The sequence below is a fragment of the Schistocerca cancellata genome, chromosome 2 (assembly GCF_023864275.1).
Source record: "Schistocerca cancellata isolate TAMUIC-IGC-003103 chromosome 2, iqSchCanc2.1, whole genome shotgun sequence".
NCBI classification, from domain to species: Eukaryota; Metazoa; Arthropoda; class Insecta; order Orthoptera; family Acrididae; genus Schistocerca; species Schistocerca cancellata.
This window is the reverse complement of record NC_064627.1, coordinates 592,612,054-592,631,530: the sequence shown is the minus strand read 5'-3', so window position 1 is coordinate 592,631,530 and position 19,477 is coordinate 592,612,054. Positions and strand designations below refer to the sequence as shown.

The 19,477-nt window shown below is 38.7% G+C and overlaps 1 protein-coding gene across 9 annotated transcripts in view; it reads right to left on the bottom strand.

Moving 5' to 3' along the window:
- LOC126162229 (zinc finger CCCH domain-containing protein 13-like) overlaps positions 1-19,477 on the bottom strand; it is a 260,877-nt gene that overhangs the window by 27,453 nt on the left and 213,947 nt on the right. For 8 of the 9 annotated variants that reach the window (XM_049918590.1, XM_049918593.1, XM_049918591.1 and 5 more), the window contains exon 15: positions 13,425-13,526. The exons of the other annotated variant lie outside the window; for it this stretch is intronic. In XM_049918590.1, the coding sequence (XP_049774547.1) occupies positions 13,425-13,526 (102 nt within the window). The remainder of the gene's footprint in view (positions 1-13,424; positions 13,527-19,477) is intronic. 9 annotated transcript variants of the gene reach the window in all.

Here is a 19,477-nt window from a genome sequence, read left to right as displayed (position 1 = left end):
ACAACCAATGTCCCTCAAACTGATAAACAACAGACTAGGAATATAAAACTAACAGATCATCTGAAGGAAATAATTCCTCAATTGAAACAAATAGCCGAACAAATTGCCTCAAGACACTCAAAGAAATTACACGAATGGCGGAAGAAAGAATGTGAGAAAAATGTAGCAGAAGACGGACAGCAAGCCCGGTTGAGATAACAGAGTCAAAAAACAGGCGAATCACAACTGGAACTCACAAAGCAAAGAAAGATAAGCAAAAAAATAATTAGGAGGATTAAACGATAGTGCCAAAAAGATATACCTTTAATGATGGAAACAAATAATAAGAAAACAAACCCACAAGATTACCACAAAATTTTGGGCAGGCAACTCCAAAGATATGATCCTTCAAAATTAATGCTACAAAATAAAAACAATAAGATGGTCATAGCAACAGAGGAAATATAGACAATTCAACAGAAACATTTAACATACCACTAAATTGTGAAAATCCCCCAACAATTCTTCAAATAAACACGGAAACCGCAATAAAACCAACACTATAAAATATAAACCCACCAACATTCCATGAAGTCTACAAAGCTTTGAGAGAGCTCAAGAATTACAAAGCATGTGGAGATGATTAAACATTGCAAAACTCTGGAAACATACAGCAGAACCACCAAAGACATCATTACATCATTGCATGATGAAAATCTGGAACAAAGAAGAGCTTCCAGAACATGGGACTATGGATATAATACATCCATTACTCAAAAAGGAGAAAAAAAATTGGATAACTACTGAGGGATCTCCCTCTTGGATTGCACATATAAAGCCTTGTCAATAATTCTGTACAATCAATGTAAAGATCAACATGAACTGGAGCTAGGAGACTATCAAGGATGATTGAGACCCTGCACAAGCTGCTCAGAACAGATAATGACTTTGAAATTAACAATGGTTGTCCACAAAAGACGATGAAAACAAGACATGTAGACTTCAAAAAAGCTGATTATATCCACACATCTTCACTGATGTACATATTAAGAGATTTGGGACTTCACCACAAATCAATAATTATGGCCAAATTAACTGTCATAAACACCAAAAAAATTCAGATAACTATCTAAGCTGTTTATGATTAAAACTGGGCTAAGGCAGGGTGATGGTCTACCACCACTACTCTTCAACTGTGCTCTGGTTACTAGGTAAGAGAATGGTACAAGAAAAATACTAAGAAAATACAAACTGGAAGCAAGAAAGATCAAATAAATTTAAACTGCTCAGGATCTGCAGATGGCTCAGTATTACTAGCTAATAACATACAAGAAACTAGAAATCAATAATAAGCCTACAAATTATAGCACAAAAAACAGAACTCCAGATATCATTCGAAAAGCCTGAGATGATAGAAACAGACCCACTAGTAATAAACCAAATAAAATGAAAAAACAGAAAAACAAAAATAGTTTAAATAACTAGGAGAAATTATTACATACAATTTGAACGAAAAATATGCTTGGCAACAAAGGACTACTAAAATGATAAAGGCTCAGAAATTAACAATGGAAACTCCAGGTAGGAAAATTAAAGTACTGTGAGATGTTGGTTCAGCCAGAGGAAACATATGCAAGTGAGACTCTTTTTAAAGTCACTCAGAGAAACAGTCGCAAAATACTAAAAGCAGAGAAAAGAATAGCTAGTACATGAATAAATAAAAAATATTAAAAAGGACATTGCAGGATAGCACTAAATGAAGTGGTGTACAGGAAACTGAAGCCTATTACAGATAGTATATGCAAGATGAGTATCGCTCTTTGGATGCCTTGAGGACAGCAGATACCAGATTAACATGAAGAATTATAGATAAACTCTGGAATTTGAAACAACAAGTAAGATGGACCAAGGAAATTAGAGATGATATGGGAGAACTAAAAATAAGCTTGGATGATCTGCAAAATAAAACAGAAAATCACCACAAACTGAAAAACAAGAAAATGAGGTTTAAAGCAAAAATAGACAAACGAAAACAGTGAAAAGGCAAACAATCCTGTTGGACAAATATCCGCAACTGAGCATTATAGCAGAGGTTGAAAACACCACTTCAGCTGTAAATTACTTTATTTTCACACGACCGGTTTCAGACTGTCATAAGCCCATCCTCAGGTGTCGTAGCTGTGCTGTGGTCCCCGAATGCCGCGTGTACCAGGCGCGGTGTGCTGCCTATGAAACGACACCTGAGGATGGGCTTATAACAGTCCGAAACTGGTCGTGTGAAAATAAAGTAATTTACAACTGAAGTGGTATTTTCAACCTCTGCTACAGAGAAAAGGGTATTTACAGATGAGGAAAGCTGGAAAAGATCAGAATGAATGAAAGATACTGGAAAATTCGGATGGAATGAAAAATGCATGTGTCAAAGAAAATGACCAACAAATTATTGACTAAATCGCAGACGAACAGTGATCACCTTTGTCGACTTCAAAAAAATATATGATTCAATAGATAAATGTACACTGTTTAATACACCTGAAGACTTTACAGTGGATAGAAAGAAAAGACATTTGTTTATACAAGTATCAACTGATACCAGCTCAAAAGTTAAATTTCCATACAAAAGTCTGAACCTTTTGACATAAAAACAGGGGTCCATCAGTCATACAGACTATTAGAAGAGATAATTAGGAAATTGGAGAAAGGAAGTAAAAGGAATGACCTCCGACAGATTATGCAAAACTAAAATTCATTTATCATGTTTGCTTTATGCAGACAATCTATGATCTTTTCAAGCAACAGAGAAGAAGTGATTAACTTTCACGAAAAAAGTCATTAAATAGCAACTAAAAGTTGAGTTAAAAGTTTCTTATGAGAACTCAATACATGGAAGGTTTCTCTCAGTTCTTAGATGGACAACCCTTGTTCACACTGTCCAGCAAAATATCTCATGTATCTAAATTTAAATATCTAGAAGAAATCATCCAAGCCTCTTGATTACATTGTGAAACAAACAGAGAGACAATCAATTAATTACAAAGAACCTACAGAGTATAGGTGCTATAAAAAAATCAATATCTCATAACACAAAATTAAAACATTTCAAAACAGTAATCAAACCAGATGTGTTACATGCATCGGAGACTGTAACCATTGTATACAGATCATTAACTAAATATGCAGAATAAGAAAAAAGGAAAATACTAAGGAAAATTTTGGTCCTATTGTTGTTGACGGAATCTGGACGAGATGAAAGTCTAATGACTTATATCAAAATTTGGAGGCAAAGAATAATGAAATTTTATGGCCACTTCCTCAGAATGAATGAAAATAAACTGACCAAAAGGATCTCTACCTTGTCTTCTCAATGGAAATTAAAAACAATTGGGTACATGAAAGTGGAAAAGATCTTCATAAAATATGCATTACAAACAAAAACGAAGATGAAGAGACATTGGAATAGAAGCACATCAGTAAAATAAGTTCAATTGTACTATCGTCTACAAGACTATGTAAGATAATAAATGATGGCAGAGACCTCACATTGTTGAATAGTATTCTTTGTACTGCAAAAACTAAGACTACTACACTCTCATTACAAAGGAGAATGCAGGAATCTGTTGGATAAGATTTAATGGCAATCTGTGTAATTGCAAAAAGGACTATGTGGGAAATCTACAACAATATTCACAGTCAGATCACAATACAAGATCTGTCGGAAAACCCTAGAAAGTTCTGGTTTCACACAAATTCAATGAATGGGTCAAAATGTTACATACAGTTCTTTTCAGATCAAATGAAGACACAAGGGCCAAAAAATTGAAATATTTAAAAGGCATCACCACGTCATGATGCTGTTATTGTACCTCATTTTGACTGCTGCAGAAACTAATGACTAGGTGATATTAAAGTAAGAAACTTTTACATTGTAAACCAATTAAGATTACTCAAAATGAACAAGGCACTGGGCAGTTGCAAAATTTCTAAAAGATTTTAGATTTAACGTATTGTAAAATTAGAACCACTCCCAGCTCATATTTATCCTGAATCTCCTGTGCAGTAAATAGTTCTCCATGACTGAATAAAGAGCTCAGGTCAATCCAATTTATTAAAAAGGGTAAAACAACAGATGCATAAAATTACTTTGAATGCTATTATGTTCTTGGAGGAAAAGTAGTCTCAAAATCTTCGGAAGTTGTAAATGGATCTTAAGGTTGGCCTTGATAGCGGTAAAGCAGATAAAAGTATCCAAACGAGGCTTGCTTACGATGCTTGTAAAATAATACAAAAAGAGTGTCTAGGTAGTAATACGTTCATGAAAGATATGTGCAATGTCAAAAACATTAACGAAAAACTAAGAAATAATGAAGTCCTAATAACTAAGGCCGATAAGGGGAACACGATTATCATTTCTACAAAAAAAGAATATATTCAGAAAACGGAAATGTTCTTTGAAGAGAATGGCATCGTACCACTAGGGGTAGACCTAACGCCCGCCGTACAGAGGGATATTAGAGCGAGTCTTAGCAATACTAAGAAGTTGATCGGAGAATTCGAAAAAAGGCATTGATAAACATGAACCCCAAGCCCCCAACATTAAGGAGTCAATTTAAGCTCCACAAAATTTCCCATCCTATCTGCCCTATTGTGGATAGCACCAATAGTGCTTATCATAAATTAGCGAGACACTTACATTATAAAATTAAAGAATATTTCGTGTTTCAAAATAATTTTTCGATTAAAAATTCAGTGGCCCTAGCCAACAGACTTAAAACCGTAACACGTTCCGAAAATACCAAATTGGTGTTATTTGACATCATTAGCTTGCACACAAACGTACCAGTGGATCATACCTTGAACGTTATAGAACAAAAATTAAGGTACCACAAAAAATTATCCACCATAGAAATTGATGAGCTAATGTTACTTCTTAGAATGACTCTTAAATACAATAATGTTTCATTCAATAAAAAATTATATTCACAGCCATGTGGCCTAGCTATGGAGAGTCCACTTGCATGAATCATGTCTGAAATTTTTATAAATTCCCTGGAATTGGTTTTTTTGTGAAATTACCTGGAATTAGTGAACAATATCATCTTTTATGCGAGATACGTGGATGACATTCTTCTACTGGTTAATAACTCTCCAGAAGGAATAAAGCAAATTTTCGCAACATTTAACAGTCTACATGAAAAAATAAAATTCACACAAGAATTGGAATCAACTGATAGATCACTAAATTATCTTGATTTAACGTTGACTATTAAAGATGCTAAAATAAGAGTTCAACATATTCCGGAAGGGAACTTATTCAGATAACATCATTCCAGCCGATTCAACCCACCCCCAAGCGCATAAAATGGCGTTTTTCTATTCTAGTATCCATCGGGTGATTTCTATCCCGTTGTCAGATGTCAACCTCGAAAAAGAATTACAAATTCTCGAGAGTATTGCACAGCATAATGGCTATGATCCAAAGATAGTGAGGCAATTATATCATAAGAAAACGCGAAAAAGGACAACAACTTTAGGAAACACAAATACTCAAACCCAAGATCAGACCAAGAAATGGTTGTCGGTTCCTTATATAGGTAACCGTCTCCTACAAGATAGGGCACCTGTTGAAAAATTCATGTTTTAAAATTTCCTTCTCAACGAGTAATAGTTTAAAGCAAAATTTGGTTCATACCCTTGAGAAAGACTGTGATAAGTCACGAAATCAGGCGTATATAAGATTATGTGTGATGATTGCCCATGTTATTACACAGGTCAAACAGGCAGATCTATAGCAGTAAGGTTTAAAGAACATCTTCCAATAAAGGGCGCAGGAACATGGGTGTCAGCCTTTGCGGAACATCTGGTGCAAATGGCTCATACACCTAAACCTTTACATGACATAGAGCTACTACATCATGAAGTTAAGGGCTATAGACTCGACACGCTCGAGGAACTATAAATTTATGCACACTTAATTACAGATTGAGGCAATTTACTGAATGATCAACTGTATCTAAAAAATAGGGCATACTTCGAAGGCTTCCAGCCTATATTAGGTTTACAATAATTCATAGTGCATGTGACCATTACAGTTTCTGTAATAATAGAACCTTTCCTACAGATGTTCATACGAGATTTGTTGGTCAGTTTATAAGGCTCTGTAGTAGAATGTAAAACGTAGTCATGCTGGATACTGTAATTAACTTACAATAGTAAAGTATAAAATTAATTCATAGCAAAATTGTTATCTGACACGTGCGTAATAAGAGTTTGGTTCTATACATCTCGCGCATGCGCACCGCCCTCAGTGAGACAGACCGCGAAGCCCTCACGGTCCGCAGTCTCTAGTCACATGATGAGGCCCATACAATGGGCTTAAAGTGAATTTGCTACAGCTTGTTTAATAGAAGTGACAAAACCTTATGGTCATGCATCAAGGTTTATAAAGTTGACTTAGGACATGGCTTGTTTTAGGAAAACATTTAAATAATATTTTATGTATGTATTACATGTTGCACCCTGTAGGATGACCACATCTAATATAATTTACTAGCACATTATAATATTAACTTTTTGCAGGTTCTGAAGAAGACATTACTACTAACGTTGAAACCTAGGTAAATGATAAAGTTAACCTGCAACTGTAGGCTGTATATTCTTATATATACTGCGGAAGTTCTAAACATATATAAATCATTAATCATAGAAGGTATTTCAGACAGTTCACTCCCAGTGATTGATCACAGAAATCAGTACTAAACTCCTGGAATTTATTACACTGTTTGCAATTCCTGGGAGTAATGCCACATAGCAGTTTGAAATGTGACCAACATGTTAATCCAATAGTGGAGAAGGAAGTGGAAGATTCAGATTTTTTGGAGGGAATCAGGGCACAGTGTGGTGCACCTATAAAGAAAACTGCTTCAAGAAGCTAGTATAATAACTTCTTAGTGTTCAACTGTTTGAAGTCATTATCAAATAGATATGACAGGCATACATAAAACAATTATAGAGGCATGCCCCTAGGATTCAAATACACCAGGAAAATCTTTATGAAAGTGTATCAGGGAAGCACAGGATGTGAATCCTTGGAAGAAAGGCATTGTTGTTCTTGCAGAACACTGTTGGAGAAATTTAGAGAACCAGTATTTAAAGAGGGACCGCAAAAATAAAAGTGCTTCCATTGAATATCTTGCCTAAGACTCACAAAAATAAGATAAAGGGAGATCAGGATATTTACTGATGATTACAGACATTCTATTTTTCCCCTCACTCCATTTGCAAATGAAATGCTACAGAAAGTTACTAAAGTGTGTCTGAAATACCCTCCATTACAAACTGTATAGTGGCTTATATGAAAAGTGTCAGGACTATAAAGTGGCAAATTGGATTAAAGGAAGGCTTCATACAAAAAACTGACTTCTGTTTTATGAGCAAAAATGTGATTCATATTACCATTTGCAGATGAACACAGCATTATAATTATTATTGTAGGTATGTGAATAATCAGCACAAAAAACCTGAGTGCATAGATTCGTTGTAATAAAGTTGGTACTGCTCAACCTCCAACGACAGATTCCATTATACTACAGCGTTGTTGCACAACTGAGGAAGTTCAAGGAAAGTTACAAAAAGGAAAAACTGACTTTTTCATTATCCATCTTGCAACAATTAGAAGTGTGTATAAATCACTGAACTGAAACAACGTATAGAAGATAAAAAACACAAGTTCATACTGAGCGAAAAAATCGAAGTGGCTGGATCTGTCCCAGATTTGTGAGTGGGTGAACTGTGCATGGGACTCCATTCTGGTACCACTGGTTTGTGAAAAATCCTTCAAAAAATGTGGTATCACAAATTCATTGGATGGAACTGAGGCCAACCTTATATACCTTATATACAGTAATTGAATTAATCAACAGATATGTTAGTGTTGAAGATCAAATAATGATAAAGTCAGTATCTTGAAATCTACCTATGAAATGGAAGTAGGTCAGTATCAATGAATGGCGACAAAAGCATAATGTAGAGTTTCTCGTGAATTAATGGAAGTGAGTAACATCTATTGGAATACGTGTAATAGCATTTCAGATTCTTCAGTTAAGTGTTTATTTAGCTGTATACGAGCAATAATAACTTGTAAGAAGTTAAATTGTGGTCAATACTTCACTTACAGCACGCTATTGATGCACCACAGACTGAGACTGCAATAACATTACAATATAATGGGCCCTATTGATGGAGGTGGAGTAATACCAACCATATAGCAATTAATCCACGCAGTCCACTTTTTTGTCCTTAAATGTGGAAAAAAATATGTGCAGATTATTCATGTGTACATGGTACATGCTGTACATCAAAGAATTATTTAGATAACACAAAGTAGGAATGATATAAATGTAACATAACTGAAACACCTGTGTCATCCTACAATATACTGTACTACTATACTTTCACAGCATAATGTATGTAACCAGGACACTGAGTGCTGAAGATCTAAGATGAGAAATACAAACATCTTTTCAACTACATGAGCTCAACATCCAGTTCATTATTGTAGGATATTGAATTGTTTTTCTGACAGATGGCTGAGAAATAATGAAGAATTTAATGGGCTAGCAGAAATAATTATTATGGTTCTCTAATGTCATCTGAAAGAGAATATGAGTGTGTGTGTGTGTGTGTGTGTGTGTGTAAGAGCAACGTCCACAATAAACAGATTTTTGTGAAATTAGACAAGTAAGTAATTATATGCCTGCAAGTATGATTTCCAATAACTTTTAATTGATGAGATCACAGGCAACAGCAAAAATTAGTTGTTTAGTCCATTTTAAATCACCACTTTGTCCTGCAAAACTTTACTAGATAGTGACTGCATAAGACAGTTCCATTTCTCATCTACTTTTACCTGGTGTACAACACAGTTATACACTTATTAAGAGCTGTATTTCACATATTTACAAATGTTGGCACCTTGCTGCCTAGAATAGCAAAGACCACTGAATGCAAAGAACATTGCAGTAACACACAAGAACAGAGCTGCCATTCCTTGCTGGCAGAGTAAACTTATCACATGTTACTATACTTGCAGCAAACTGTTTTGACAACTACACTCAACTACAGCCTCTCATTGACTGCAATCAGTAAGCAAAAGCTTTACAAATATGTTACTTATAAACCTGACAAATTTTCATAATCGCACACATGACATTTTTGACAAAAGCACATGCTAAATAAAGATGTTTTCTTCACTGCAATACATATGATGATCACTGAATAGCAGGGCCTTGCACTTTTCATTATGTTAAATTGCTGAGCAGAAAAAAAATTAGCGAAAATAAAGAGAAGTGTCCTGTCTTTGATATAGTTGGTCATGGTGATCAGAACAGTGTTTATTTAGTTTTTGTCATGATAATTGATGAAGTATCTTCTTTGCTTTTGTATATGAACATTATATTTTCGTTGAAAATTGACAGTACCTGGAAAATATTCCTGAGAAGGTGTACTTTATCAGATACTTTGAAGAGTCTTGAAGGTCAAACCATGTTTTGAAAATAACTTCCTGTGTACAATTTAAAGACAGAACTCTTCTCTTTACACAAAAATCAGCAAATATAAACAGAAAAATTCTGTCTTTTAATTGTACACAGGAAGTTATTTTCAAAACATGGTTTGACTTTCATGACTCTTCAAAATATCTCATAAAGTACACCTTCTCAGGAATATTTTCCAGACACAGTCAATTTTCAACAAGAATTCATACACAAAATCAAAGAAGATACTTCATCAATCATCATGACAAAAAATAAATTAACAACATGCTGGTCACCATGACCAACTATATCCCCACTTAACAATTACTTCTACTTTGAAAGCATCATCGCCTACAAACAAATCTGTGGTACAGCAATGGGCACCAAGATGGCACCACCCAAAGCCAAGCTGTTCATGGACCATCCAGAATCCCAATGCGCTCATCTGGTTCAGATCCACTGATGACATCTTCATCATCTGGTCCAACAGAGAGTGCACCCTGTTCACATTCCTCGTTGTGAGGGTACAGTGTCCTCACATGGCAATGTGTGTGTGTGTGTGTGTGTGTGTGTGTGTGTGTGTGTGTGTGTGTGTGTGTGTGGAGAGAGAGAGAGAAATTTCTCCAATGAGCGTATTGTAGCCATAGCTACCAGTATAAATTAATCTCTGCTTGTTGGCAATACATTGGAGACCAGTTACTGTTGTGGTGCAAGTTACTTGTAGTTGGGCTCTAAGCCAGGACAAAGTCAGCTGAGCTAAGGTATCACATTTGTCGGCACTGGTCAGTAGCAGTCTTAATGCTTTTATAGCGTGTCCACGCTGTGATCAGATGTTGCTTGAGTTTCAGTGTGGAAGCGACTGACAGCAAATTGTGGCATATAGATTGAAATACTGAATGTTGTCAAAGGTGTTCATTTTTACTGAATGTTTGGATAAATTACAATTTGTGGCCCCTAAACAACTGATATTCTCACTTGAAGCAGTAATCACACTATCCCCGGAGGAATTATTTAATGAGGTTACCTGCATGGAATGTTTGTTGGAAAAGTAAGAAGAGACTGTGACCCAATATGCGAATCCTGGAGGAATACTGACAGGGTCGTTATCCTGAATCTTCTCTCCCATTCACTTCGCCTGGTCCTCCTCAACCCAACAAGCCATATTTCTTGGGGTCAACCTCCATCTCAAGCATGGCCACATCAGTACTGCCATCCACATCAAATCCACCAACCATCAACAATACTTCCTCCTCCTCATCCACCCATTCCACACCAAGTAGTCCCTTCCACACAGCCTAACTACCCATGGTCACTGTATCTGCAGTAATGAGTAACCCTTTTCCAAATATGCAAATGACCTAAATGGGGTCTCCATAGGCCAAAATTCCCCCCCCCCCCCCCAAACCCTTGTCTAGAAAAAGATTCTTATGCCTTGTCTCTCCAGTCACTTACCACCACCTACAAACCCACTGCCCAGCAACACAAGGGCACTCCTCTCATGACCTAGTACCAGCCAGGGCTACAGCAACAGAATCCAGTTCTCCACCAGGGTTTCGATTATCTCTTGCCATGCTCACTATTCTCACCACCCCTTCCACAGTGGTTACTCTGCACCCAACAAACATATGCAATATCTTTGTCCATCCCTATTCCACCCCTGCTACCAGCCTACTGCCTCATGGCATCTAGATGCAAAACCTGTATCATACATCCTCCAACTACCACCTACTCCAGTCCTGTCACAAACATTTCCTCTTTTGTCCAAAGGAGGCCTACCTGTGAAACCAGCCATGTGAGTACAAACTAAGCTGCAGTCACTGTGCTTCTTTCTATGTGGACATGACAATTAACAAGCTGTCTGTCCGCATGAATGGCCACCCCCAAAATATGGCCAATAAACAGGTGGACCACCCAGTAGTGGAATATGTTGCCCAACATAATGAGGTTCACTTTAATAACTGTTTCACAACCTGTGTCATCTGGATTCTTCCTACCAACACCACCTTTTCTGAACTCTACCTACAACATATCCTACATTCCCATTACCTCCTTGGACTCAGCCTTCGCTAGTCCCTGTACTCCACCCACCTATTTGCTTTCCTGCTCCCACTCCAGCACTACACCCGTCTTCATCAGCGCTCCTACTAGTCTGTCCCCTCCTCTACTTCTCTCCTCTGCCCCTTGCCCCTTCCTATTGGCCCACCCTCCCAGCACTGCACCTAGCAGCCTGTCCCCACCATGTCCCTGAACCACACACGTCCTACAAGCAGCACAGACTCTTTCCCCACCTCTAATCTGCTATCCCTCCCCCTCTGCACACTCCTTACCTTCACCATGTACCCCATCCAATTGCTGCTCACATCAGACAAAGTTGCACTTGGACCCTAGTGCCCAGAGACAGTGGCTATGTGTGTGTCGGTTGTGGTTGTATTAATGTGTGTATTTTCCGTTTCAGAAGAAGGTCTCTGACTGACAGCTCATAATGGGCTGACCAAACAGGGTGTGCAAAGCAAAACTTCTGTTGTGTGTGTGTAGAACAGAGTAAGATTGCTGAATGACTGGTGATAATTACATATGAAAGGGGGAGAGACTCCTAAAAGATTGAGAGAATAATTTACTGAGTTTTCCCGTAATTTCTTGAAGTTTTGGTTAGCAGAATCTACTAAACACAGCCAATATAGATGTCAACCCCTTAACTTCACTTGAAAACAAGACAATCAAAACAAAATTTGTGGACTGGGTGAGCTTTTGCACAGTTAAAAAATCTCAAAATGTAACCATAATATGAAGTGTAATTTCTATAAGAAGAAATGATTCTGTGAAGAATGAGTTCACAAATAACAGAAGTGTGACATACAAGAGAGCTTAATTTTCACTTGTATCTGAAACTCACTCTTCCTTTTCTGCCAAAACACACTGTTTCACATCTCTCAATTAAAACAGACATGTATTTTTTTTAAAAAAAAGTACTGGAAATAAGAAGCAGTGTTAAAATTTTGAAGTTTGTGAGTAGCTGTCACTTACTTAGTGTACCAAATTGAAATAATTCATTTGTTATTTTAAAAAAGAATAGTGAAACCAATTTAAATGGAAGTTCCAAATTCAGAAACATAAACTGTAACATGCCCAGCTCTATGCTTTAAGCAGTTATTCATGCTGAACAGGAATGAAGTCTAAGCTACAGTCTTTTAAAGATGGAGGTTACAAAAAAAAGGCTATTAACAGAACCCAAAAAAGTTAACCCACGTAACAGCAGAAACTGGGGCAGGTCTGACAACAATAAATATCAAGCTTTTGAAAACAAACATTCTTGCTTCTGGGACAAAAGGGTATAGGGAAGATAAGAAAGATAGCAGATATATGATTAACTACACTCCCAAGAGCAATCTCTACACACAAGATACTGAACACTAAACAAGCACAACATTTGTGTCCCACAGTTCTAAAAAAAAAAGGGAACACTGCTACTGTTAACTCAATATTCTCAACTTATCTTGGTTTTGGCCCTTAGTCAATTTCTGCTGCCTGTAGGTATAATCTATTTACGTGTGTGAGTACAGTCCGCAAACTACAGCAAACAAGAGATAAAAACAGCTCTGATTCCCATTAAAAATGACATGAACTTACAACTACCAGGAAGAATACCGAATTTCAGCACGGCATTTCCAAAAGTTGAGCATAAGGTAAGAAGGTGAAGAGGATACTGCAGGTTTGGTTGTGAGACAGTGAGGGGGAGAGGGTTCTGGGCAGGTGGGGTTGCATCCTACAGGACAATCATCGAGGAGAAGATTAATCCTGGCACAGCTGTACATTTGCTGGCGACTGTAAAAACATGATGAGGTCATACAGGGAAACTGACACATGCCAGAACAAACTACTACTGTCTTCCACCAATCACCATGCAAGGTGCCTTACTGAATCATCATCCTGGGCTCTGGAGAACAGATCACCGACAGCCTCCTCACTACTGTGTGGGAGGCCAGGTCCTTCATTATCCACTGTTGCCAGCTCCTCCACCTGCCAATGGCACAGTCCTCTCATCTACATAACTGATGTTTTAATCATTTAAGCTCATACAAATAGTAAATGAGATTAAAAAAAGAAAGGTATTGCATTTTACAGTAAAAAACTCATTCTATAACAGCTTCCCATTAACTTGTGAATAAATTTTTCAGACCATACAAGAAAATAATCAGTTATTGACAATATAATGTAGCTGGATGGATGAAAAAATATCTCCTCACCAAGCAGCAGCAGGAGAAGACACAAACAAAAATCTTTAACTTATGCAAGCTTTCAGAGACAGTCGCTCTTCCTTCCAGCAGAAGAATTGAAGGAGAAGGAAGAGGGCTGAAGGAAAAGGATTGGAGTAGTTTAGGAAAAGGTTTTTGAGTCATCAGTCTTCTGACTGGTTTGATGTGGCCTGCCACGAATGCCAGCCTCATCTCAGAGCAGCACTTGCAACACACGTCCTCAATTATTTGCTTGTTGTATTCCAATCTCTGTCTTCCTCTACAGTTTTTGCCCTCTAAAGCTCCCTCTAGTTCCATGGAAGTCATTCCCTCATGTCTTAACAGATGTCCTATCATCCTGTCCCTTCTCCTTGTAAGTGTTTTCCACACATTCCTTTCCTCTCTGATTATGCGCAGAGCCTCCTCATTCCTTAACTTATCAGTCCACCTAAATTTCAATATTCGTCTGTAGCACCACATCACAAATTCTTCGATTCTCTTCTGTTCTGGTTTTCCCACAGTCCATGTTTCACTACCATACAATGCTGTGCTCCAAATGTACATTCTCAGAAATTTCTTTTTCAAATTAAGGCCTATGTTTGGTACTAGTAGACTTCTCTTGGCCAGGAATGCCCCTTTTGCCAGTGCTAGTTTGCTTTTGATGTCCTCCTTGTTCCATCTGTCACTGGTTATTTTGCTGCCTGGGTGGCATAATTCCTTAACTTCATCTACTTTGTGATCAACAATCCAGATGTTAAGTTTCTCGCTGTTATCATTTCTGCTACTTCTCACTACTTTTGTCTTTCTTCGATTTATGCTCAGTCCATACTCTGTACTCATTAGACTGTTCATTCCATTCAGCATATCATGTAATCTTCTTCACATTCACTCAGCATAGTAATGTTATCCATGAATCATATCACTAATATCCTTTCACCTTCCATTTTAATTTCACTCCGGAATCTTTCTTTTATTTCCATTTTTGCTTCTTTAATGTATAGATTGAAAAGTAGGGGCAAAAGGCTACATCCCTGTCTGACAGCCTTTTTAATCTGAGCACTTCGTTCTTGTTCATTCACTCTTATTATTCCCTCTTGGCTCTTGTACATATTGTATATTACCCATCTCCCCTATAGCTTAACCCTATTTTTCTCAGAATTTAAACATCTTGCACCATTTTACATTGCCAAATGCCTTTTTCATGTTGGGAAATCCTATAAATGTGCCTTGATTTTTCTTTAGTCTCGCTTCCTTTATCAACTGCAACATCAGAATTGCCTCTCTGGTGCATTTACCTTTCCTAAATCCAAACTGATTATCATCTAACACATCTTCAATTTTCTTTTCCATTCTTCTGTATATTATTCTTGTCAGCAACTTGAATGCAAGAGCTGTTAAGCTGATTGTGCGATAATTCTTTCAATTCTCTGCTCTTGCAGTCTTCGGAATTGTGTTGATGATCTTTTTCCGAAAGATGGTATGTCACCAGATTCATACATTCTACCCACCCACTTGAATACATTTTGCTGCTGCTTCCCCTATTCATTTTAGAAATTCCGATGGAATGTTTTCTCTTCCTTCTGCCTTATTTGATCTTAAGTCCTCCAAAGCTCTCTTAAATTCTGATACTAATACTGTATCCCCCATCTCTTCTAAATCAGTTCTTGTTTCTTCTTCTATTACATCAGACAAAACTTCCCCCAAATAGAGACCTTCAATGTACTCTTTCCATCTATCTGCTCTCTCCTCTGCATTTAACAATGGAATTCCCAATGCACTCTTAATGTTACCACCGCCCTTGCTTTCAGTTTCACCGAAGGTTGTTTTGACTTTTCTATGTGGTGACTCAGTCATTCCAACAATCATTTCATTTTCGATTTCTTCATATTGTTCATGCAGCCATTTTGTCTTAGCTTCCCTGAACTTCCTATTTGTTTCATTCCTCAGCGACTTGTATTTCTGTATTCCTGCATGTGACTGAATATTTTTGTACTTCCTTCTTTTGTCGCTCAACTGAAGTATTTTTTCTTCACATTTACCTTCATTGCACCTATGTTTTTCTTTCCAACTTCCATGATTGTCCTTTTTAGAGATATCCATTCATCTTCCACTGTATTACCTCCTGAGTTATGCCTTATAGGTGTATCTATAACCTTAGAGAACTGCAAGCATATCTCGTCATTCCTTAATACTTCTGTATTCCACTTCTTTGTGTGCTGATTCTTCGTGACTATACTCTTAAACTTCAGCCTACTACTTGGGATTTGAATCTATATCTGCTCCTGGGTAAGTCTTATAATCCAGTATCTGATTTTGGAATCTCTGTCTGACCATGATGTAATCTAACTGAAATCTGCCTGTATCACCCGGCATTTTCCAAGAATATCTCCATCTCTTGTGATTCTTGAACAGAGTATTTGCTATTAATAGCTGAAATTTATTGCAGGACTCAATTAGTTTTTCTCCTCTCTCATTTCTTGTTCAAAGCTCATATTCTCCTGTAACCTTTTCTCCTGCTCCTTCCCCTACAACTGCATTCCAGTCCACCATGACTATTAGATTTTCATCTCCCTTTACACACTGTATTATCCTTTCAATGTCCTCATATACTTTCCCTATCTCCTTATCTTCAGCCTGTGATGTTGGCACTTATTCCTGAACTGTTGTTGTCATCTCCTTATCTTTAGCCTATGACGTCGGCACTTATACCTGAACTATTGTTGTCAGTGTTGGTTTGCTGTGGATTCTGACGAGAACAACCCTATCAATAAACTGTTCACAGTAACACACCCTCTGCCCTACCTTCCTATTCATTACAAATACTACTCCTGTTATACCATTTTCTGCTGCTGTTGGTATCAGACCAGAAATCCTTGACTTCTTTCCATTTCACTTCACTGACCCCTACTATATTTAGCTTGAGCCTTTGTATTTCTCTTTTCATACTTTCTAGCTTCCCTACCATGTTCAAGCTTCTGACATTCCACACTGCGATTAGAGATCCGAATGGGGGACTATTCCAGAATCTTTTGCCAGTGGAGAGATCAACATGACATTTTTTCAGTACACATGTCCTTTGGATATATGTTATGTGTTTTTAATACAGTGGTTTCCGCTGTTTTCTGTGATCTCATGCCATTGATCATTGCTGATTCTTCCGCCTTTAGGGGCAGTTTCCCCACCACTAGGACAAGACAGTGCTCTGAATCTCTGTCTGCTCCTCCGCCCTCTTTGACAAGGCCCTTGACAGAATGGGGGGGACTTCTTATGCCAGAAGTCTTCGGCCGCCAATGCTAATTATTAATCAAAATTTAACCAGCGGTGGGTTTTGAACCCGGGACTGATGATGTTTGGATTACTGATTATTAAAGACGCTACTCCTAGAAAAGGGGTAGAGTTTGGAAATGTCACCCAGAACCCTGGGTCAGGTGCACTTACTGGACAGGATGAGAAGGAAAGATTGATCATTGGGGTCTGCACCGGATGAGATTTGAAAACCTGAGAGCTTAAAGGTGGAAGATAGGGTAATATGAAAGACAGAGATTACAACTAAAACATCGTGCACTAGTTAATAAGAGTAAAAAGCTAAGAGCATTGTATGTAACAGAGATGGGAGGAGGGATGGTGAAAAAAGTGGCAAGTCAAAAAATGAAAGCTGTAGAAAACTACAACGGAATGAAGAAACGAGTAGTTAGTGTGAAGAAATTCTGAGACAGAAGGAATTAATGTAAATTAAGGCCAGGTGGGTTGCAAGAACCAAGGACATGTTGTAGCGCCAGTTCCCACCAAAGAAGTTCTGAGAAACTGGTGTCAGGGGGAAGAATCCAGATGGTGCATGTGGTGAAACAGGCACAAAGATCACGACTGTCATGTAGTAGAGCATACTCTGCAACAACATATTGTGTGTTGCCAGTATACGCCCTCTGATTATGCCCATTCGTCCTGACTGATAATTGGGTGGTACTCATGCCAACGTAACGGGCCGAACAGTGTTTACATAACAGCTGGTACATGACATGTCATTTCACCTTTGATAGCACATGTTTTGCCAGTTACAGGGCCTGTATAGGAGGTGGTAGGAGGGTTTATAGGGCAAGTCTTGCAGAAGGGACAGTCACAGGGATAGGAGCCATAGGGTAGGGAGATGGGTGCAGATGAAGCATATGGTCTGACACGGAAATTGCAGATATGGAGAGGGCGATGAAAATCTATTCCAAGTTTGGTGGGAAAAATCTCAAACAAAATGGATCCATTTCAGAGCATAAATTTAGAAAGTCATGGCCTTTTCAAAGTGGCTGATTAATACACTCAAGACCCGGATAATACTGAGTGGCAAGTAGTGTGATAGCCCCAGGGAAATCTGTTTTTGAACTAGGCTGGTGGTGTAATTATGTCCAGTGAAGGCTGACGTGAGGGTGGTGGTGTATTGCTGTAAAGAGTCTGCATCCGAACAAATACATTTTCCTCGAATGCCAAGGTTGTATGGGAGGGAATGTTTGATATGGAAATGATGGTAACTGTCAAACTGTAAGTATTGTTGTTTGTTAGTAGGTTTAATGTGGACAGAAATGTGGCCTTTGGTAAGGATGAGATCAGTATTAAGGAAAGTGCAATGGGATTCAGAATAGGACCATGTGAAACTTAATTGGAAGAAGGTATTTAGATCACAGGAATTTTAACAGATCAGCCTCACCATGAGTCCATATGGCAAAGATGTAATCAATGTATTTAAACCAAATCAGGGATTGAAGGCTTATGGATGCCAGGAAAGCCTCCTCCAAGTGAACCATGAAAAAGCTGGCACAGGAAGGAACCATCCTGGTTCCTGTGGCCGTGCCCCTAATCTGTTTGTATGTATGCCCCAAAAGCTTGGTTGGTTGGCTGATTTGGGGTAGGGGGCCACACAGTGAGGTAACCTGTCCCATCCGATTAGGGAAGGATGAGGAAGGAAGTTGGCCGTGCCCTTTAAAGGAACCATCCTGTCATTTGCCTGAAGCAATTTAGGAAAATCGTGGAGAATCGGATGTGGGTTTGAACCATCGTCCTTCCAAATGCGAGTCCAGCATGCTAACCACTGCACTATCTTGCTTGGTCCACTCAAAGATGAAGTACACTCCTGGAAATGGAAAAAAGAACACATTGACACCAGTGTGTCAGACCCACCATACTTGCTCCAGACACTGCGAGAGGGCTGTACAAGCAATGATCACACGCACGGCACAGCGGACACACCAGGAACCGCGGTGTTGGCCGTCGAATGGCGCTAGCTGCGCAGCATTTGTGCACCGCCGCCGTCAGTGTCAGCCAGTTTGCCATGGCATACGGAGCTCCATCGCAGTCTTTAACACTGGTAGCATGCTGCGACAGCGTGGACGTGAACCGTATGTGCAGTTGACGGACTTTGAGCGAGGGCGTATAGTGGGCATGCGGGAGGCCGGGTGGAAGTACCGCCGAATTGCTCAACACGTGGGGCGTGAGGTCTCCACAGTACATCGATGTTGTCGCCAGTGGTCGGCGGAAGGTGCACGTGCCCGTCGACCTGGGACCGGACCGCAGCGACGCAAGGATGCACGCCAAGACCGTAGGATCCTACGCAGTGCCGTAGGGGTCCGCACCGCCACTTCCCAGCAAATTAGGGACACTGTTGCTCCTGGGGTATCGGCGAGGACCATTCGCAACCGTCTCCATGAAGCTGGGCTACGGTCCCGCACACCGTTAGCCCATCTTCCGCTCATG